At 29.1% G+C, this 24,005-nt stretch overlaps 1 protein-coding gene across 2 annotated transcripts in view; it reads left to right on the top strand.

The window, feature by feature from the left end:
- Positions 1 to 24,005, top strand: part of LOC129964130 (ryanodine receptor-like) — a 214,693-nt gene that overhangs the window by 121,653 nt on the left and 69,035 nt on the right. The window contains exons 54-71 of one of the 2 annotated variants that reach the window (XM_056078821.1): positions 51 to 141; positions 1,492 to 1,632; positions 2,711 to 2,874; positions 4,585 to 4,663; positions 6,253 to 6,342; positions 7,576 to 7,692; positions 7,789 to 7,860; positions 8,708 to 8,783; positions 9,550 to 9,673; positions 15,044 to 15,248; positions 16,689 to 16,816; positions 16,929 to 17,039; positions 18,393 to 18,631; positions 19,360 to 19,441; positions 20,334 to 20,360; positions 21,659 to 21,795; positions 21,891 to 22,023; positions 23,945 to 23,998. In XM_056078821.1, coding sequence (XP_055934796.1) covers positions 51 to 141; positions 1,492 to 1,632; positions 2,711 to 2,874; positions 4,585 to 4,663; positions 6,253 to 6,342; positions 7,576 to 7,692; positions 7,789 to 7,860; positions 8,708 to 8,783; positions 9,550 to 9,673; positions 15,044 to 15,248; positions 16,689 to 16,816; positions 16,929 to 17,039; positions 18,393 to 18,631; positions 19,360 to 19,441; positions 20,334 to 20,360; positions 21,659 to 21,795; positions 21,891 to 22,023; positions 23,945 to 23,998 — 2,070 coding nt within the window. Of the gene's footprint in view, positions 1 to 50; positions 142 to 1,491; positions 1,633 to 2,710; positions 2,875 to 4,584; positions 4,664 to 6,252; positions 6,343 to 7,575; positions 7,693 to 7,788; positions 7,861 to 8,707; positions 8,784 to 9,549; positions 9,674 to 15,001; positions 15,249 to 16,688; positions 16,817 to 16,928; positions 17,040 to 18,392; positions 18,632 to 19,359; positions 19,442 to 20,333; positions 20,361 to 21,658; positions 21,796 to 21,890; positions 22,024 to 23,944; positions 23,999 to 24,005 lie in introns of both variants that reach the window. The other variant, XM_056078820.1, reaches the window with a different exon arrangement.

Below are 24,005 nucleotides of genomic sequence, written 5' to 3'. Positions count from 1 at the left end.
TGGGTTTTTTTGAGATTGAAGGATTTAAATGCATAACTGCTTTATTTTAGTGAAATGCAGCCAAGCATGCTGGTGCGTTTGTTGAGGAAACTTACAGTTGATGTGTCAGTCCTCACAGAATACACAACTGTAGCTCTCAGGGTAAGGAATGATTATTATAAAATTTAAATTTACTTTAATCAAAAGTAGCAAATTTTAATATTCAAATTTCATTCATTTTTAATAATAATGTAATAATGCTATAAATCGAAGATATTTTTTTAATCGAAGATAGAATTAATATAATTTGTATAATGTTATTTATATGAATATAAATTATTGTTAAATATAAAAATGATATTTAGTTTAATAATAGGGTGTGCACACAATTGAAATAGAAATGAAAAATAACAACTTGTTCAAAAAGGAAGAGCTGTAATACTTTCTGGAAAAAAAAAACTGTTTTGAAATTTTGTTTGTTTGTCTTATTTATTGTTTTCTTTTTTAAATTTGTTTGTTTGTTGCTCTATAATGTAAGTTCTATGTACAATAGAATTGGGGAGGGGGGAAGTTAATGAAAATTAAGAAAGAAAATAAAAAAAAAGAGTCAATAAGTTTGAGATACAGAACTTTGGGCTGCTCAGGAACCAGCTCCAGAAGGCGTCAAAATTTACTCTGTGCAATAAAGAAAAATCAAAAATATGATATTTATTCTATCGAGTTTATTGGCATCTAGGATCCTCTGAGCACAGAAACCAGTCTTGGCACACTGCGAACTTTGCGAAGTTCTTTCTGTTCATTTTCATTGTAAGACTTGCCTTAGCTCTTTTTTTATTGTGTTTTCTTAGTATTTGATTCTGGTTTCCCTCCATATTGCTGCAACGGAATCATTCGCGGTACTTCTCATACGTTTTCATTTATTAGTAGTCATTCATTAGAAAAAGATTTGTCAATAACTTCAAAAAATATTATTCGGATAATTGCAATTAAAAATTTATAGCTAATTAGAGCTAAAGGTGTTTTTAAGCATTACATTTTAATTATAATCTCCTGTAAAAAAATATTTAAAGCTCGAATCGTTTTTGAGTGGACGAAACCTAACAATTTCAGTGGCTGTTACGCCTCTTTATAGTCTGGATATTTAAATTGACCATGTAAAACAATATCCTCATGATATTTACAATTACTGCGGCTACTAAGAGACATAACATAACCTTTTATTAATCAAAACAAATAAAAATTATTTCAATACAAATTAAGGTTACAAAAAAAATCGATAGCTAAAATTTCCAAGAGTATCATTTAAATAATGCAGTGCCTTTACTAAAATCTAATAGCGCAAAGGTACTTAGCAATATTTAGATTATCATACAGTATTTAACAATTTTTTTCAAATTCTATGCTATTTTGGGAAGGAATAGGTCCATTTAATAAAAGAATGAATAACATATGACAATAACAATATTTTTACTTGTTGAAATATCACATTGTAACTTTTCTTCCCTTTTTTAGCTCTTGACACTTCATTTCGAGCGCTGTGGCAAGTACTATGGGGCACCAGGTGGCCAGGGATCTTACGGAACTGCATCCGAAGAAGAAAAAAGACTCACCATGATCCTCTTCACGAACATATTTGACTCCTTGGCAAAAATGGTGAGAGAATAACGCTACTTGAACAGTAAATTTTGTATTTATTCTTTTAATGATGTGTATTATTCTATAGAAATGATTTAATGAGCGTTTTCGAAACGTTAATCTAGATTTTGCAAGGTGATATTGTAGAGAAATAACGTGTATAAAAACTTCAAGGCCTGTAAAGAATTTGAGATGATTTAAAAGTTATATTTTAATATCAAATTAAGTTGAAATCTGAAGAAAATCAAAACTATCCAAGAATGTTTAATAAATAATAGTAAAAATAAAAAAATACGGGACATTTTTAACTTTTTATAGAAAATGTCTACACGAAACGAAATATATTAGTACTTGGGATTCTACGACCTATTTAAATGAATATTTATTTAAAAAGATTTTGTTATGATTTAATTTCAGAATAGTCTTGGCAATAACTAAAAATATCTTATTATCTTTTCAGAGCATTGCATTTTATACCTATTACCATTTTATAAATACAAATGAGAAGAATACAGATAAAGAAAATATGCATTGGGATCATGAAATTCTTATTAATTTTTTTTAGATTAAATTAGCATCTCATAAATTACGGATTTAAAAAGATAGACAATATAATATATTAATAAATCGGTTGCCGAATTGTAGTTTACACATTTTCAATAGTCAAAAAAATCTGTTATTTTTTCTGATTGGAGAAAACAAAGTAGTTACAAATTTCATTGATTCTCATTTACTATTTCCATAAGATGTCGATTCCTATACTTTGGCGATAAAAAAAAATGCATATTTTTCAAAAATTACTTTGGGACGCCATCTATTGGTGAGAAATTTTTTTCTTGCGTCAGAGAAGGGCGGATGGGTTATGGCTCCTTAACAAGTGTAAAGGTGCAAATCGAACTTCGAAACATTAACTTCATTTTCCATAATTTTTTTTAATGGGACATCTTTATTTTAAAATTTTATTTGGAATTAATAAAGATTTTGTATAACCAATATCTGAAAAATGCATCGCCAGTAAAATAAATAACCATCTTGTTTTTGTTTTTTTCAGTAACTTCTAATTAGTTTCTGAAAAAAAGAATTTCTTTCCTTTCAGGAATACGATCCAGAATTGTTCAACAAATCATTGCCCTGCTTGACAGCCATTGCTTGTGCTCTTCCCCCCGACTATTCCCTCACTCAGAGCGGAGAGGATGAATTATACAAACACTCCGGACCAACAGATGGGCCGTACACACCGGAACCAATCAATACCTCAGCGTATGTTTCATTTCATAATATTCCATACATACCAGATTTGTTGATCATTATTCTGTTTACTCGAATATAAGATTAGATGTTGCATTCAGTCATGCAACTTCCAGTCTTAGACGCTGTTTGATTGAAGTTGCAAAATCTAATATAAAGCAAAGGCTGTAGAGATCTGGCTATAAATATATATATCTATAGGCACGTACAGGCTATAAATATATATCTTTACAGCCTATTTTCTGGGAGTTTCTCATTTGTATGTAAAATAATTTGCATTAATTCATATACACAAATCTGCATGTAATTAACTGTTATCACGCTATCTTTTGAAGCAAGTCCAATTACTTCGAATTTCTTGTAATTTTATTAATTTATAAAATTTTTCCAATTTGTTTAGTAATAAACCAAAAGCATTTCTTATTTGCTTTCGCCTTTTCCTTTAAAACCGTTGGAATATGAGAATTCCGCAAGCATAAATTTAACACGTGTTAAGATAATGCTTCAAAATTTTATGTTTGCTTTCTGTTGATATTTCTGGAAATTCGGTGAGTTGTTTGAGGGTGAAATGTGAATTGTCTTTGATTATAATCGCAGTTCTATTGACTATCTCGGAAAGCCATGTAGCTTTGTACTTCTGCTCTTTTTGAAGATCCTAAACTACCGAAAGCACAATGCATGAGGCATTACATCTTAACAAAATGTACATTCTCAATAGGTATTAACATCTGAGAGCATTTTGTTAAATACTGTACAAGTTTTGATATGGTAGAATTTAGCTATTAATTTTTTCGTGAAACAGAGTGGACGAATACTGTTATGTGTTTTACTGACGGGGGAAATAGAGGTAAAAGGTTACTAAATATCCGTAAGTTGGTTGAATAATATGCAGTGATGAGTTCTAAACCTACTTTCAGTATTTATTGAAAAATCTTTTTGTATTTGAATATATATCAATAATATTATTTCGTACTCAAAAAGTTTGTCTATAATCGAAAGGAAATGATATATTACAAGGTCTGGCTGACAGTCTAAATTAGAAATAATCCCATGAGGATTCAGCCCTAGAGTAATCCCATGAGCATTCAGGAAAATTACGGTAGTAGATATTTTGTTATAATATCATATTAATGAGAAAACATGGTACGCCATACATTTTTATGGAATTAATTTTAAGTACTCTCAGAAAGTATATTGACTTTTATGATGAATGTTATTGCTTACTTAAAGTTTCATTTGACAGCATATTGTTTTCATTTATCAATAAATAAAATAAATAGGATTGCTAGGTTTTGGAAAAAAAAGTGCTTTAATCTTATAATCACTATGTTTTCTGCTAGACCATAGAGGTGGACACTGCAACGTTCATTTAAATAATTTGTAAAGTTTGGTTCATGAAAACTTTTTCATTTCAGTTCTTTGAGATAAAAAAACAATCTATACGATATTTTGAATACAAATATTTTATTATCCATTTGAGTTCAAAATATCAAATATGGCTTCCCTATCCATTCAATTCGAAGTGCTTTCCAGGATTTCTGAGTTCATATGAGTGAAAGAAGCCATATATTTTGAGATTTCCAGCAGTGCTTTTAAATAATATTGACTGTAATGAAACATATCTACTTTTTGTATTACATTATGATAAAAAATCTTATTTTCATTGTTTAGTTCATTATTGTAATAAAAATAAGTCATAACTGTGCCTTTTCATTCTTCCAGAGTTCAGCTGACCCCTGATTTGACAGCCGTCATTGTGAAATTTGCCGAACATTATCATGACGCATGGGCAAGTCGGAAGGTACTTCTAACGATATTTTTCTTGTTTTTTTATTATTCATATTAATCTCTGCAAAGACCCTGTGTGCATTTAATTTCTCTACACATTAGAATTATTCAAAACGAAATAAAATAAAAAATCTGTGAGATAAAAATTTGGAAGAACATTTTTTTTCCAACTTCACTGCATCCCGTCAATCATAAAATGAATAAAAAATGAAATCGAAGTAATAAATTTTCTTTTTAGTATCCCTCCCGGCAGAAATGAAATATAATTTTGCTTTAATTTAAATTCTCTTTAGTGTATATTTGCGGAGAGATTGACCTTTCAGAATTTTATGCTGATTTTATGCATATTGCAAAAGAGAATATCCTATAAATATATAATAAATCTTTTTTCTAAATGTGTTTATTAATCCGCTTCTTTCTCACCTTTCTTTTAAACCAAATACCATGTTTCCGATATGTCAAAATTATTCAAGTGATCAAAAGTCATAATTATTCTTTCTATTTTGCTGATACATGTTTTTGTCTCTTCTCTGACCTTCAGAAACGAACTTTTCAGCATTTCTAAGCATGTCACAAATGCAACTCGCTCTTTTTCACTCTTAGTGTTAGAAAAAGTAACGCGGACATTAATATGATTTATCTGTTATGACAATAACATAATATTGTATACTGAAATTGATATTACTGAATTAAAGATATTTACTAGTTGAAAAGGCAGAAGAAATGAAAATTATTAAAGAAAGATTTCGAATCCTGGATTTTCCTTTCCTAGAATTAAAATTAACAATGAAAATTAAAACATGTAATATTTTTAAATCTAATTTAAATCTTAATTAATTTCCAAATTTTTATCTTAATTTAACTCATATTAACTTTATTCTAAAACGGCCTCTTTTTTTTTCTGATCCAATTCCCACTTTTTTATTTAATTATTACTACACGCTCTCTATAAGACTGCTGCATTCAGCATATTCTCACGATCTGAGCGAAGGGATGCAAATCATTAATGCTTAAAACATTTTTTAAAGATAATTAACAGATTCTCTTTCCTAAATTGAACATGGCAAAGAAATACCTATCAAAATCTCATATTAAAATCAATGAAGGGAACATTTTCTGTCTCTTTTGCTTTAGTATCGCGATGTAAACGGACGTCAGTTTTATTATCAATTCTTATTCATGAAATGCATTCCATAGTGAAATAAAAATGAAGTTAAAATATCAAAAGTTTCTTCTTTTCGTCCACACAACTGCTAAAATATGCTACATACATATGATACATATTAATAATTAAAGAATATTATTATTTAATACACTTTCTTAGACCAATTTGGTGTCTCAGAAATCAATATCTTGATATTTAAAGCTTTTTTTGATGTCATTTAAAATATAATTTTATTTTGACCGTTTTAAGAGAGATAACAAATCTGTTATTTCATAGATGTCTAATGGTTGACTGTCTAAAGAAAAATTTAAAAAAAAATCTGTTATTTCATAGATGCTTAATGGTTGACTGTCTACAAATAAATAACAAATATGTTAGTTCGTAGATGTCTAATGGTTGACTGTTTAAAGATAAATAACATATCTATTATTTCATAGATGTCTAATGGCTGGACTTATGGAGATTACTGGAGTGATGAGAGGAAACTACATCCACGGTTAAAGCCGTACTCACTTTTAGGAGACTGGGTGATTCTTTTTATCTTACTATTTTTTCTCAAGAATTAAAATTGATATGTTAAAATCAAAATTTTCTAATTAAAATCGTACAAATTCTAATTCTTGCTATGCACTTTGAAATTTTATTGGGATTTAATTTCCTTGAGAAAATTTCCTGTTTCTAAATTAGCTGATGAAATGCTGTGCCGTTCATATTACTATTAAATAATATTTGAATAAATTCTCGATATCCGTTTATAAATAGATCTTTTTTTTTGTTGGAAACTTATTAAATTCGTATATATAAATATGAAAACAAAATATTATATTTTGATGACTATCATAAAAAAATTGATGCCTTATTTACCTGAGCATTTTTGGCACAAGGACTTTTCTAATGTTGAACGGAAGAACCAACATGTATATTATACCAATTGAACATTTATTAGAAAGTCATATACATATTTTTATAAGTGGGAAGTCTTTAAAATAACATTATAATTGGAAATAATACTTATAATATATTAAACAAAAAAAAATTATACAAAAAAGAATTGTTTGGTTTAACCGGCCTAATAATGAGCAATTTTGGGAAAATTTCTTTAAGTCCAGTTTGAAAATAGCCTTCTTCAGTTTGTAATATGATTTACGGTTGGGATTTGTAATTTGATGCTAGATTTATTTTTCATGAAATTCGAGCTAAAATACGATTACTTATATTCCTAAGATGTTACAAATATAAACTGAACATGTACTTCTGATATGAACTACTACGGTGAACAGTAACTGTTTCGAACGAGATCTTTTTCTTTAGAATATCGGAAAGTTTTAATAGTTCACCTGTTGAATAACAATGTAAAACTTGACCTTAGTATCTTAAACCATAAGTTTTGAAATTTTGCATATAATCTGCAAAACGGATAACTGCATATAAATATTTAAACTGCAAAACATATAAATATATAAATTTTGCATATAAACTGCTTGCTGCGAACTTATATAAGATAGCATTAAAATAAAAAAATATATGAATGAAATTTTATTACTTATATTTTCAATTTTACTTCAGAGCTATATCTGCAGATTAAAAGGATCGTTTTGTTGAATGTTTTTGTTGTCCATTAAGAAAAATTATCAAAATATTTGACGCTTAATTCTTCTAATTTCTTCTTTTTTATTTAATCAATTATTAAACTTTTAAAAATATATTTATTTACTTTTCTGTTTATTTTTTAATCGAGTATTGCCTTTTCAAACATACAGGAGAAAGAGCGCTACGAAGAGCCCATTCGTGAATCATTGAAAGCACTTCTAGCACTGGGATGGAAGCTCGAGATCAGCGACGCAGCGCGTAGTTCTCTACCAAGGACTACAAAAACGGTAATCTGTCATTTTCTGGACATTGAGCGACTTTTTACTTCACTTTCATAAGTTCAATTAATTCGATATTATAAAATATCTTTCTTTTTTTTTTAGACGGAAACACCTCACACATACTCTCCTCAGCCGGTGGATATGACCAATTTGACTCTCACAAAGGAAATGCAGGTAAGAAATAACACAATTTTCGAGACAATCAGATTTCTTTTGAGAATAGAATTCTTTAAGTAAGGGGTGCTAAAAAATCTTAATTAATTAGGTTACCAGAGACTGTTATTTCCTTATTAAAATAATATCTTTGATACTTTTAAATGCTACTAATATGTTGTGGCGAATTGGTATGAGCGAGGATAGAACCTGGGACCTTGTGGTTCTCAGCCGAGTAACAAGACCACAAGACAAAAGCAATTGCTCGTGTTTCGTAGCTGTTAACTGGCTTTTTAGCTTTTCAATGTTATTGCTATTTGCATTTGTTTTAATCTTTGTTGAAAAATTAAAAGCAATAGGAAGAAAATTATATTAGAAACAGAACCTGCCATTACAGTGTTCTTATTTGTCATTTGTTTATGGAAAATAATTGAAATATTGCTGTACTTGTTTCCGTGCCATTGATTAGATATAGAACTCATAAATTATTTCAGTTTAGATTATTACTTCTATTATTGTTTCTTGTAGGCGAATGAGATTTCAAAAGATCACTTTTAAACTATTTATTCAAATTAAGAAATAGGAGAGATCTGTCTCTTTATGTAGTTTATTTGTATAGCCCTTTAAGTGCTTTTGTTTATCATAATAGCATAATGATACAATGACTGCACCAATCCTATGCAAAAGATAAAAAAAATATTCTGTAAAAGCTATAGGAAAATTGGTTATATTTTAGTTTTTTCTATTGCAGAACGTTATGTCTTAAAACAGAGATCAAAATACTGAACTTCCTACTTATAAAGTTCGAATTTCTTATTAAATTTTCAGTTTAATAAAATAAAACACTTTATGTTATTTTGTTTTTCAGAACATGTCTGAGAGACTTGCCGAAAATGCACACGATCAGTGGGCCAAAAAGAAGAAAGAAGAATTAGAAGCATTGGGTAATTTATTTGATAATTAAGCAAAATGTTTTTCCAGAATTCATTTTCTCTTCAACTTCACAAACTATTTATATTTTATGTTAATAATTCTTCCATAGTTTTTAAACAGTATGTAAAAAAATAAGTAAATCGAGCATATTATATAGGAAAAAAATGTTGGAAGGTTAAAAAATTTTAAAAGAAAATAAAGAGGTTAGATTAGTGGTAGAAGACATTTGTCTGTTAAATGGAAGCAAGATTTAATTTCAAAGAAATAAAATCAAGAATCATAGTTTTTAATAATTATTGTGATATTTGCTGTTTCCTATGTATATATATCAGTTTGAACTATGCAGCATTATAATTGAAAATTCTTGTTCAGCGGTACGTATTGAGTGAAAAATAAAATTCTGAAATGAATCCCGAGCAAAAAATGAGAAATAACTAATATTAACTTCTACAGGACATTATTTAAATTAATAAATAAAAACTAATTATGCATTCTCCTGATTTCAACATCACACTTAATAAATTATCCATATATTCTATTTTAAAAATTACAAAATTCTAGAAATAATCAGGTCATGCAATGTCCGAATTTGATCTAGTTTGAAGGAAGGATTTCGTATTATTTCCTCAAGGATAAACATAAATATCAATGCAAATGAAATGGAACTGACTAGGATGTTATGAGCTGTTCGTTACTTCTAAGACAGTTAAGGTATTGGTGGTAACAGCATTGATCTGCTAATAGTTTCGTATTTTAATTAATTAATTTTATTTTCAGGCGGTGGAATTCATCCTCAATTAGTTCCTTACGATTTACTGACTGACAAAGAAAAAAGGAAAAATCGTGAACGTTCGCAAGAATTCTTGAAGTACCTTCAATATGAAGGTTACAAAGTACACAGGTAAGTAGGCTTCACTGTTTTGGTAGGCTAAATTGCAAACAAAAAATCCCAGTCATTTTAATGTCAATAATCGAAATCAATCGCAGAGTCGTAAAAATTAAAATATTCCTCACCATGGCAATGTAGAGAGAAAAGAAAGAGAAACCTGGTGGAAATAAGTACGCCAAATTTTGGTGGATTTCATTATCTAATAAAATACCTATATTTAAGGAAATTATGAAGAAAATGATGTGAAAAAACAATTGGAAATTAAAAACTATCTGATCGAATTTTGGCTCGTGCCCTTATTTGAATTTCTGAAATTGATATTCAATTGGCAATTGCTGGCATCTATTTACCCTTCTCTACCATAAAGTGCTCTGAATACTGAGGCTATACTCAACAGAACTCCGAATAGGAATATTTTAAATATGAATACGCAATATTTCGGGGAAATCTGGGTGGAAACTGGGAAAGTAAAAGTAAAAAAATGATTCATTGAGGTTTCCTAACCTTTGAACAAAATCATAATGTTTAATTTTATAACAGTTGTTGAAAGGGCAGCTTTATATAGGGTGTTCTGCTAATGAATCGATACATTCAGAGGGTTGAGAGTAGACATCAAGAGGGGAAGGAAACCACTTTGAAGCATAATGTCAACCACGTTAAGAGAATGAAAATCGAGAAACAGCCAGGCCGTGTTTCAAAGTCATGTTGGAACAACAAAAAGTACAATAATAACTACAAAAAGATTTATTTTATTAATTATTACAAGAATTGTTAAAAGTGACAGCCATTGACATTATTAGATAATCTACAATGATATAAAATCGATTTCCTGGTGAACTTGAAGATACCTGGTATTCTTTTGATACTATATAGTCTGCTCTATGAAAATCTTCGCTGTCCGTAGGAATTAACCAAATAATTGAAAATGACCGAACAGGGAAAGTCAACGGCGAATGTAGAGATCAAACAATGGATCCCGTGAGTCCAACCCATCGCCTTGGATACATGACATCGAGATAATTGCGCATTTTGTAGGGAAAATATACAAGGGCAACATCATGTATAAATTATGCCTTACTGCATTGCAGTCAACATATTTTGCTGCATTTCTGGGAGGATATGTTGCAGAAAAATAAAATACATTGTTTCACTTAGGCCTTCGGATAGAAATAAGGATACAAAAAATAATCAGCAAGGTTCTTGCCAGGACATTGACGTAGAACCTCTTTTGAAATTTCGACGATATCCAAGGGCTGGGGAAATTATCTCTGACATGTATTATGACAATGCCTTCTGAACACGGAATCTGCATACATTTCCCCCGATTTTTCATCCTCTTAACGTAGCTTGCAATATTGTGTTTCATTGTTATTTTTGCTTCTCTTGATGCAATATATCTTCTATATTTTTATTCAATCTCGGAGCTTGTCTTGTTCAAATAAAAAACCCCTGAGTTTGTCCATTAATTGATCACGATGTATTATGCATTTGTATGCTGCCATAAGCTATTAAAAGATATCGATTTAATACTTAGAAAAATATTATCTGTAAATAAAGTGTAGAATTTTATATAATTTTTTTACTATAGTCATTATTAATTAAATTATTTCTAGAAACTATAGAAAAACTATCTTTTGTAACTTTGAGAAATATCTATTATTAAAATTATATACAAACTAATGTTAAAAATAAATTATTTTAATATGCAATAAATTTGATATTCAAGGGGATATATTTTACCATGAATCATTGAATAAAATTTTGAATGCTAAAGTAATGAATAATATTTTTCTTAAACTAAAGTTAAAGTCAGAAAAGTATTATCATAAATTATTTGATCTTAGGTAATAATTAAAGTATACAATCAGGACCCTAAAAGTATGCTTATAAACGGGGAAAATGCATTTTAAATATTAAAATTATTTATCAGGAATTATTAATAACGTAATAAAATTTAGATGTTATAAGGGAAAAAAAATCATACTTCAATAAATTTAAATTTATTAATATGACAAAAAAATTTTGAAATTAATCATGTAAGTTATATAATAATTTTTACAGCCACCTAAAATTTGTTCTTTTTAAAGAAAACCATCGATTTGCAGAGTTACTACCAAAGAAACTTTAAAGTCTATTTTTATACATAAAATAACTATATTTATTTCATAGTTACAAAAGAAAGTTTAAGCCGAAGAAATTAAATTTTAAACTTATGTAATTTCAAAAAATTCTGAAAATATATTTAATAAATAAATTTCTTTTAAGAATAAGATAGGATTAAATCATAAAATTCTCGCGATATCACATTTAGAAGACCAGAAAAACATCTGAATATTATGTAGAGCTTAGTAGCAAGTGTTTTAGAAATTTATTTTTTAGTCTTTAGAAGTTTATGTAAGTGATAGATGTAGTGTTGTAGATATTTGTGTTTTTTGCTGATTACCATTGTAGTGAATTTCCTTTGGGCATGCAGTTACCTTTATATTATATTTCCCCATCTTCCTTCAATCCCTTTGCATTATTATTCCTTAGCATGCAAGCATTTGTTCCCTTTATGTGTGCATGCATTGAAACTTCTGGCATTGCTCACAATAGAATTCTTGCTTCTTTCAGTCCATCATGTTTATCCTTCTCAACTGTAGGTTGGTAATTTCCGCTTTTAAAAAAACACTCCTGATTAGTTAGAACCTTAGAATAGTTTTAGATCTCAGCACAAAAATTGTTTTAGTTTAAATTCCGAAATGAAAAAAAAATCGCATAAATTAATTTATTAACTGAAAATTAAAATAGATAGAGAGCGAAATAAAAGATCAGATTAATAAAGTCAGTTGCCTGTTTGAAAACTAACTACGCTTTCAAACTTTCTCATATTTAGTCATTAATGACCTCAAACCGAAATTCAGTATGTTTTACTTAAGACTAAATTCCCCTTTTCATGGAGAATTATATTTGAATAGAATAATAATTTGTATTATAATATAATTAATTTAGGATTATTCCTATGATTCTATAATCTTATCTACATAAATTCATTCATATTTCAATAAAATAACAGTTTCCTGAGATCTTAGGTTTATGAATAGTTTAGAAATTATATTATCTTTAATACTTTAGCTGCTAAAAAGAACTATTTGTATATTTAATATGGTATAGAGCAGTTACGCCATTCAATTAGAATAAAAAAAACAGTCATCATTAGCAACAATATTTATCCTTAAAATGATTAAATGCACTTCTCATCATCAGTATATTTTCATCTAAAGATTGATATAGCACCCTTGCAATATGTTCAAGTGCCAAAACTCATGGAATGTATCTACAATATAATGTGAGAGCTCCTTTCTTTAGACGAAGTACAGCAGTTTTATGAAGTTTGGAAGAAATGACGAAAGTATTTAGGACAATTGCTCAGTTCTAATATCTCGATTATTGTTCATAATGTCTTGTTTACGGATTCTGAGTATGACTTTTCCAATCATGTTCCAAATGTGCCACAAGAACTGATGGTCAGGTCTCTGAATCCTGCAAAATCTTTTCAAAAAAGCTTTTTTAGCTCGACTTATTATCATACTGGAACATTCGATTGTCATTGGGGTTCTTGAAATTCGTGATGGTCTGTAAATACACACTACTTTATTCAATACTGTACTGTAAAACGTGTTTATTGCGACATTCTAGGAGCCTAGAAATAAGTGAATAGGTTGTCAATGTAGACAATTTTAGTATTCTCGAAACAGTATGCACACTCTGGTGTATGTACTTATGCATTAATTATATTGGTTTTTTATTCATCTTATAAATAATTGCCGATATAAAATGGTACTCATAAACTTTAAATAATTAAAACTTTTTTCAAATTGAAAATTTTAGTTTATTATACAATAACAATACTTATAAAAAAGAGATGTGGGTATAATTTTATCTCGTAACAAAATTATAGAAGAATTTTTTTTTTTTCGTGATCCAAATTGCACTTTCACACATGTAGATTCGATTCTTTTTACAAGTTCAGATGTACATTGTGAAACATTTAGTTAAATTGAAACTAAATCTTTTGGGGTGATTATTAGCGATATAATATTCCAAACAGAAATTTGTGGTTTTCATTCTTAACTATCAGTTCATTTGAAATTTGCTTCTCTTGTGTGCATTTACCCCTTATTGTATTTTTAGTATATTCTTACTATAAATATGGTGCTGATGAATCAAATCCTATTCTTGTTTTAAATAATTCTCTGAAATTCAAGCATCGGTACACTCTTTACATTGTGAAATTTAAAATAAATGTATTATTCCTAAAATTTTATATCCTATATAGCGAGCTCTCATTACCATTTAAGGCTCCAAGTTAATTAATATTCTTCAAGGCAATCATCACCAGGTCTATAAGTGTTTCGTAACAATAGTCATCATTAGCATAAAAAAAATCCATTCTGTGACTTTTGGCACTTAAATATGCATTCAGAATTCCAAATAACAAATATTACCTCGAAATCATGTTAGTAAAATGAGAAAAAATTCATTTTTTAAGATAATATTTTTTCCTTATTTAAATAGTTTGAAGGAAGCGTATTAAACAACATTAATTTCCATAAACAACTTGCAGTTCAAGTGTTAAGTATATTATTTAAATACTTAGCTGCATTATGCTTAAGTTATGTTGCAGCATTAGAAAATTTACTCAATAAAAATTCACTGAATTCTTTGCACTCGAGTAATTGCATTGGCAGTTTTCATTCATTTAATATTTATCATCTTACGAAATGCTCGAAATAAATAAGTACGGAATGATTTTGCAATGATACAACTAACAGTTAACAAAAATAATATTGATCTCAAAAGAAATTAACGTGATTTCGAAGAATATAAGCATGCAAAATCCGAAAGATTAAAAAAAAAAAAAAATGGTAAGTAGGGACCAAGCATCGAGTGCAAAGGGTTATCTTTGCATTTTGATAATATTTTTGCCTTTCCTTTAAATGAATTAACTGACTGATTTTTCTTTTTCTCCATACCTTTGTGCGTCCCTTTCCATTGTGTGATTTTATGTATGCCATTAATTTGCTACTTCTACGCCTATTTCACTTATTACTAATTAACTACTGTATATTTCTACACTTTTTTATCTTTTGCTACTTTTTCCTTAATTCTCATCACCGTACTCTTCTTATTACTACTAAATTATCGCTCTAAATTCGTTCCATCCCTCCAAAAACTTCCACCCTAAAACTTAACGTCTTTTACCTCTGCCTTCTTTCAAATGAAATAACATAACCACTTGTGGCTTGCTTTGTGACTACACCGCGTTTTGCCGCATGCCAACCTTGTAACAAATACCAGGCCGGGTATGTCCGATCATGCTGATACAGCCCACTCCACTAGAATTGGAAGGAAAGCAGCACCAGACGAAGGGGCCCCGTCCACACCGGTTGCCGAAGAACGTCGCTTTGCATCCTCGCTTCTCGAGAAACTCATCCAGTACATGGATATCACGGCCATCAGCATGAAACTCCTTAAACCCAGTGGAAATTACAGCAGAAGAATGAGTTTCAAAACGTCGACAAGAGATGTTAAATTTTTCAGTAAGGTACGCTAAGTTTTGTAGCTAGTCTAGGTTTTTGAAAAGAATTTTGTTTTTGTGACAAAGCTTATCTTAAAACTAAATACTCGGTTTCACTAAATCAATATTTTGAGAAAAATTTTTATTTTACATTTTTAAAATATTAATTTTTCCGCTTTTATTCTTCTCAGCATAAAAATGTTTTGAACCGTAAAGAAATTTCAGTAGAAGAATCGTTAATTGTTTTTTTGATAACATGTTATTCATTTTGCTTCTACGCTAGGGTTTTTTTAAAAATAAATTTTGTTTTTGCGATTAAACATATCTTAATCTAAATATTCATTTTCAATTTTAAGATAAACGTATCTCAGTTTTATTTTTTAAAATTATTTTTTTGTTTTATATTAAGTTAAAAATATTATATCGTTACATTTCTACTCTTTCCAGCATAACAATTTCTTAAACTATGTGGGAATTTCAGCAGAAGAATAAATTTCAGAATATCGACTCGGGCATTAATTTTTTTGACAGTATATGGGTCATTTTGCTTCAATGCTAGTTTTTTTTTATTGTTTTTGTGACAAAATATATCTTAAACTGCTTTAGCTGATTTTTTAAAAAGAAACGTGCGTACGATTGCATAAAAATTATTTTTTTGCATTACATTTGAAACAATACGTCGTAGTGTTTTTGTTTCTATGGAAGATTTTTGTATTCCACCAAATATGCAATGCCTGTACCCGTGAAATATCGGATACATAACTAAGTTGCTTCTTGGTGGAATTTTTTTTTATGGAGAAAAATATCTATATATATGCACAGAAAACAACGTTCATCTGGTGTGACTATATTGCTAAAATTGTAAAAATTGGCCGAGTATATATCAACTGTAACACCAAATGACCCATCCGATTTTAGAGTTAATATTGCTGCTAATTAGCTTCATATAGGCTGAGTTATATGCAATGATAAAAATTACAATGTATGATAAAACATTTAAATATGGATTGATAAAATAAAGACTAAAAGGCCTTCCATGATATATTGAATACAAAACAAAAAACTTATCCTATATATTTCAGATCTGGTAGTTCCACATTATATGAAACTGAAACGTAGACAAATATCAAGGATATAACATATCCTATGCGCTAGTCTTAAGAATGCGACAAATAAAAAAAAAAATAATAATTTTATTTCACTTAAAAAAGTAGAATAAACGGATACAAATGCTAAAACATTTCTCTGCATTCCATTGATATTGATGTCTCAGGCACCAATCTTAAGAACGCGACAAATAAAAAAAATGGTAATAATTTTATTTCACTTTTTAAAAAATAGAATAATCGGGTACAAATGCTAAAACAATTCTTTGTATTCCATTCACCCCCACTATTATCCAATAAATAAATGTTTCGGAAATTAACTAAAAACTTACAAACTGATTTCTCATGATTTGATGCACAGGTGGTTCTCCCACTCATGGAAAAATACTTCTCATCGCAAAGGACATTCTTCTTGGCAGCTGCAACAAGTACAACGGCTGCCAGCAACGTTGGAATCTCCACTGTGAGAGAAAAGGAGATGGTTGCAAGGTGAGATTTCGTGAGCAGTATATTGCATTATTGAAAAAAACCTATGATTTGAAATTTCAAAATTTTGATTTCTTTGTGCATATTTCAATAATATCTGTGCATTCATTAACAGCCTTTTCTGCAAGTTGGCTGGAATCCTGAGATCCAAAATGAGTGTGTTTGGAAGTGATGCAAGAATATCCGTCAGGTGCTTGCAAGTACTGATCAGAGCTACAGATGCAAAGTAAGCAGAAGAGTATCTTCAAATTCACATTCTTTATTTAAACTGAATTCCATTCTCATAATCCATTATGTATTCGATCTGCATTATTAATACAAATTGCATTTTTTTTCATTATCGAAAGTTGATTTTTGTATTAAAAAGCAAGAATGCCGAATTTTTTACTTTCATAAATCCGAAATTTAAAATTACATAAATTTTGACACTTGGGTTTTCACAAAATTCATTTTAAAAGAAATGCATCATTCATAGATTTATTACATAGGCGATATAAAACGGAAAATTGGATATCCTTTAGTTATTATACTTTAGGGGGTTTGTAGACTGTGACGTATTTATTCCGATTAAAATAAAATACAAGCAGAGTTAGATAAGTTTCTCTCATGTTCTTTTTAGTAAACATTTTAGACTTATTAGTTAAATTGAAGCTGTGGTAGCAAGCAATTAAGATATTTTACGACCCTATGCAGTGCCCGCTGTGAGTTCTCTTTTTAAGTAAGCGGTCATGTTAGTTAGACATTTAAATAAATTTTTAATTTAACATTATATTAATGATTTATTTTAGGTTAAGTGAAAAAGCGCATGTTTCTGCTTATTTATAATCTGATGATTGCGCGGCATTTAGGTTTATACAACTGTTATTGAAGCAGATGCTTGATTTCTTATAAATACTATAAATCTAAGTAAACGAAATGAAATAGATAGCAATATGATCATTTACATTTACCAATGTGTTAATTTAAACCTAATTTTTTGTAATTAATAATGTTTGCATTTTTGAAATTTTTTATTTGGCACAGATTAATAGCAACATTCCTCGTTAGCATAATAGTAGTAGGCAAATGAATATTCTGTGCTATTGGAATAGCCAAGCGTTAAGTTGGCGATCACTGCAAATTACGAAATATTAAAACTATTAAAAGATGCAAATTTATAAGAGAAAATTATCAACAAAATACATACGTTAAATTTAGATACACATTTTAAAACGTTTAAAAAGAGTTTTACTGGGTGAACTGTTTGTTTAAACCACAATTCCTATTTAAACTTAATTTTTCAACATCAGAGTTAGAATATTTTCAACATTCAAAGATACATGTTCATATGACGTATCTATCATCACAAGACAACTACAAATAACCAGCGAGATTTTGTGAAGGCGTCCAGACATAAAGCATATGTTGAATCTATACATATTTAAGAATATTTTAAATAGTGGGGTTTCTAGGTAAAAGTTTGTATAAATCACAATTCCTTTCAATATTTCTCCCCTTTAACTTGAATCTTCCTTTTTCAGAGTTAGAATATTTTCAGCATTCAATAATACACATTAATACTATTTATTTATCAACACAGGACAATTGCAAAGAACTGCCCCGATTTTGTGAAGACCTCCATGCTGACTTTCTTCAACCAAGCGGCAGACGATCTGGCTCAGCTGGTACAAAACTTGTCCTTAGAAAAGTACAGCCATCTTAGAGGAACAACGATGAAAACATCATCTTCTCTAAATTACATCCAGCTGGTTTTGCTTCCTGTGCTGACTGCTCTGTACGATCATTTGGGAGCCAATGAATTTGGAAGCGATTTACTTTGTAAGTGTTCATTCGGTTACCATAAAATATTTGAAACATTCATATATTGGTTTCAAAGGTCAATAATAAGTTTACAAACATATTGAATTATATTTAACCCATATATTATCCAAATATGTTATATTTTTGAACAATACTATTTAAGTAGATTTTTTTCACGTTCATAAAGATGAGATTCTGTAATTGTTCTATTGATTATTCCTGATATGACAGAGGATTGAAATTTTGGTCACTTGTGAATTCTCAATGATAATTTACTACTTTGATATTTTCAGAACTTAATTATCGCTTACTCGAGAGTTAAACTAACTTTTGATTTAGCAGTAGTGGCACCACCTGGTAGTAAGTTTGAGAAACAGTAGATCTCAAGATTCAAAAGCAGAAAATAATTCTAAAAATCAGCTTTAAGTAAACTAGAACTTTAATTAAATTCATTAGTGTAAAATCAGCTCCATTTTATAAATTATAGTTACTCAAATTCGTCAGTTATAGGCTTTTTTCATTTATTAGCGTTTGGTGTCAATTATTCTTACATTGTTTATATTGAAAGGTACTTTAATTTTGCTTCAAAACGATAAAAATTGCGTTTTGACATTTTCGGGTTTATTTAAGCATTCATTTTCTTTCTTTTTGTGTTAGATCTATATTTTTAAAAATCCCCTTTAACATTTAATATGCATATGTAACTCAACTGACAAACAAAATTAAAATGTACATTTCTTTTTTAGTGAATGAAGTTCAAGTTGCTTGCTACAAAATTCTAAACAGTTTGTTCACCTTGGGAACAAAAGCAGACCTCAGCAATAGCAGGTTTGTACAGTAGAATTATATTTTATTTTCTACAATTTCTTACATGAAACAGGTACTGTAAAATACGTTAAATGCAATGGAGTGAAATTTGCTGAATCACTTTCACGTCATTTTTTCCACATCATTTATTTTTTTGAGTTGATTTTAAATAGATTTTTAAAATTACATACAAAAAGAAAAGAAAACAAGAAATATTTGCTTTAAAGGAGCATTTTCTTATAAAAGAATTATATTGGGGAATGGAAAGGGACCCAAAAAATGCAAAGATTGAATTTAGTGCAAAAGAAAGGGTCCTTATTTCGATGCCAAAAAGAAAGAGTTTTGCGTGGCAAAATATAAAGTAAATAGACAGAATAACCATTAATTATGAATTCGCGCAAATGATCATAATGTGTACAACAGAGCGCATACTAGAACTTTTTAAAGTAGCTTTGAGAAATTAAAAGATAAATGGAATTTACATCACAGTTAGAAGAAGACATATCTTTTCTGACTTTAGAAAGTAGTTGAAACTGCATTTTGAAAAAAGCATAGCACGATCTTCCAGTATAGAATCTTCCAATTCTATGCGTATTTTGGAGTTTGAAAGATCGTATATAGGATCTTGAAAAAGGTCTTTGGAAATCTGAGGGTATTTCGAAAAAAATAGATGAATATCCGTGACATGATCTAAAATTGATAGAATCTTTAAATAAATATCCATGACCTTTTGTCCAACATATCATGTTACGATTAGTTTATATTGTGATAGAATTTTCAAAAGCAATCATTTAAGAATTTAACTATGTTGTCATTATGTTCTTTTATTTTTACTAGAACATTTATTTTTATTTTTTATTTTTATTTTATTTTATTATTCTTTATTATTTTATTTCATTTTATTTATTTTCAGGAAATTCATCAAAACTGAATTGAACAGGTAATTATCGTTATTTTCTTTTCACGATTCACAGCTTTTGTTTGATTTTAGCTTTTATTTATTTTATAGATAAATTTTTCTTTCTTAGACACATATTTTTTTTAATTGAAAAACTGAATTTTATATAAAATTATTCTGCTTTATAGATTAATAAAAAAAACAATCTGTAATTTCATAAAGGATGTTCATATATTCTAACGAAAATAGCAACATAATAATTAGTGTGCATTAGTAGGGATAAAAACTGCAAAGTAAAATGCTGTCCTTTGCAATTTTTGTAAAGCACATCATGGTGTATGCATATTAGTTTGATGGTTGAATTCTGGATATAGTATGTAATTTTTATTTCTTTAGGAGAGGAAAGACGAATTCCAGTTGATATGATTCGTCTCTTATGATTATTTTGTCCATATTCTAAACTTTTATGAGATTTCATGCAAATATAATGTTTTCAACCTAACACGAATAGAAGATACAAAAAAAGCACGGCATCTTTGAGCATGTTTGTTTATATGATGTTGTTGAAAAAGAAAAATGCACAGCTGCTTTATCTGAATTGCACTTTTAATACTATCTTTCATAACCTTTCATTTCATCGTTTCTATTGTAATACAGAACAGCACAATTTCTGTAACTATGGGCTACGAATTAATTGTTGTTTGGTCGCTACAAAACATTGGATGCGTATATATCTTTCCACAATTAGCAATAATGGGATTTGAAAATCTTCATCGATCCTTACAGTAGAAATAATTTTAGAAAAAAATTAATTTATAATATTATTAGGAATATTTTTTTCTATTGAATTATATTTAAAAGTAAATACAGTTTCCCTTGCAAAATCTCTAAATATGTAGCATAAAATCTTTTTCTGAAAGAATACGTGTTGTTGGTTTCTGACGAAAATTCAATGCACCGAAGGATGAAGTGGATCTCTGTAGATTTGATTTCTAAAAAGTGGATCGCAATGTTGCGATACGATTTTTTACAAAACGTGTTGCAAATGTGTTTCCAAATATTTTTTTTTTTCCTTTTTCGGAATTCTTTTTTTTTGGCAGTATACAGTCAAAACCTATGTAGGACTTTTTCCGATTTTTGCTAATTAAACATAGTTAACTGCATCATATTAAAAAAAAAGATTTTGTTTCTTTTGATTGGTAACCGTTCATTACTGGAACATTTAAGCATATGCTAGTTTTAAAATCCATTAATTTAATTTGGTGAAATCTTCCACTTAATTAAAATCTTTCTTTGATCCAATGGTTTTTATTCTTTGTATTATGCTTTGCTGTCAATAGGCATCGTCCGGCGTTGGGTAACTGTTTAGGCGCTTTTGCGGGAACATTTCCCGTAGGATTCTTGGAACCCATGCTAAACAAGCACAACCAATATTCTATCCATGGAAAGCTGCAAGAAACATCACTTGAAGCTCAAGGTATGAATTATTATTCCCATTTTTGTCTTCATTCTCTGTTAACGAATCATTTGTGCCTATTAAAAAGTATGACGATTTTCCTCTCTTCATTTCAGCTGTCATGGCGGAAATGGAGCAAAGCATGCCAACAATTGATGATCTTATGTCTCAAGTTGAAAAATTTGTGGCAACTGGAAAATATTCCGAAACTCCTGCTGTGATCGATGTTATCATTCCTATGTTGTGCAGGTAACACGGCATAAATTTATTATTTTTGTTTAATATGAAATATAAATTTTCAGTATAACACATAGAAGTGAATGGAAATGTTACAAAGACGAATACTTCATTCTAATAGATGCATTCGACCTTCGATGTTTAAATTTTGTTAACTTTTGAAAACTACCAATAGAAATATTTCAAGAAAGAGACTCTTCAACTTTTTATATACTTCCTGGTTGCTTTCTTTTCCATCCAAAGAGATGAAACATTTCACGACATAATTTTCATTCAGAAAACTTTGTCTCACGTCCAATATTGGAAAGTAGACGACGACAACAACAACAACAAAAATAAATTTTAACAGTAATCTTATATAGAACTGAAAAGAATTATTTCAGAACAATTATTGAACAAAGTCAAACCTATTTAGCGGTCACCTCAAATTTCAAGAAAATCGGAGTTTTTCCTGCTCTGATGAGCATCATGTTAAGAAAAAAAAATTATTATAACATGCTCTAATTTATCATTTACGGCACTGCAATAAAATTTTAAAAATTAAAAATGTGTAAGTACAAGCCTGTATATTTCAGCTTTTCGGATCTAACTCTCTTTTTTTATTCTAAATAATTTAAAGCCAGATTTTGCAGAAGAATTTTCTGTAATACTATCAATATTTCCCATTAAGCTAATGGTTTAATAATTTTGTTTATTTACCTACTCTACAAAACGAAAGATTCAGTCAATTTTCATGCTACTTTAAATTATCGTACTCCCGTAAACAATTGTGCATCCCAAATTGACTACTCTGACCCTGACATTAGTCACACGTAAAAAATTGAATGACCAGATCGCAGCAACAGCAACATTGGCGGGAACTATGGTTGAGTCCTAAGGGTCATCACTGACCACGGTACAACCCTTCCTATGGAAAGTATGTCTCATCATCAATGGGAGATAGCCAACGCCCATCTTTTTCTGTACCCACCAGGGTGGCGAGAATCAACCACCCTATTGGAAGTTTCTCATTCTCATTTCTGTGGTGCCCCCCCTCCCAATTGGGAAACAACAATTGTATATATTTAATCTAGATTCAGAAAATACCTTTATATATTATTTAGAGACTGACTGACTATGATTATGGCTAAAATGGCTTCTTACTGCTGTAAAGTGTTTCTATGCTGGTAGAAAACAGAGTTGGTAGTTTTCTATCGACACTGAGAGAAAGAGAGAAAGGTTACTAATTTCTATATGATGATATAGTGTTGCTTTAGAGTGTGTGTTCTCTTCATCCTCTCTTTTTTTAAAAACGAGTAACAGGAAAGGACTGGATTTCATAGAAATTCACTAGGCATCCACCAATCTGCAGATCAGAAATGTTAGAATAGCAATTCATAGAGATATTTTAATATTAAAGATAATTCTAAGATCTAATTAAGATAATTCTAGATATTTTAATATTAAACATCTATTCATGAGTGGCTTATAAAGAAGTTTTACTGTACCTAAAATCCAGACGATTCTCAGAACAACTCTGGTTTCAAATACTGATTTATGCTTGCTAATATTTTATCTAAAGACATTTTTTATAAATCAGAATTAAATACTAAAACTAAAATCAAAAACATGCTACTATAGTTAAAATGGTACAAAAAATTAAATTAATAACTATCCGGAATATATTAAAATTATTTTTTCACACATTTTTATTCACTTCTTATTGTCAGAAATATTACTTTTACTGTATTGAAAGAGGTATTACATGCTATTTTTATTTTCATTAATATACTACAGAGAGTCAGAAATCCAAAAGACATCATTCTAATGAAAAATTAATCTTAATATTTTATGGCACTTCTAAAATTAATTTCTGTAATTAAATCTTCTAACTAATATGTAATAGTTACAATGACATCATTTTAACCCATATTTTAATTTTTTTTTCATTCAGCTATTTACCCTTCTGGTGGAGTCAAGGTCCAGACAACGTCAATGTACAATCTGGGTAAGAA

The sequence above is a fragment of the Argiope bruennichi genome, chromosome 3, assembly GCF_947563725.1.
Source record: "Argiope bruennichi chromosome 3, qqArgBrue1.1, whole genome shotgun sequence".
Taxonomy (NCBI): domain Eukaryota; kingdom Metazoa; phylum Arthropoda; class Arachnida; order Araneae; family Araneidae; genus Argiope; species Argiope bruennichi.
This window is presented reverse-complemented; position numbering and strand designations above follow the sequence as displayed.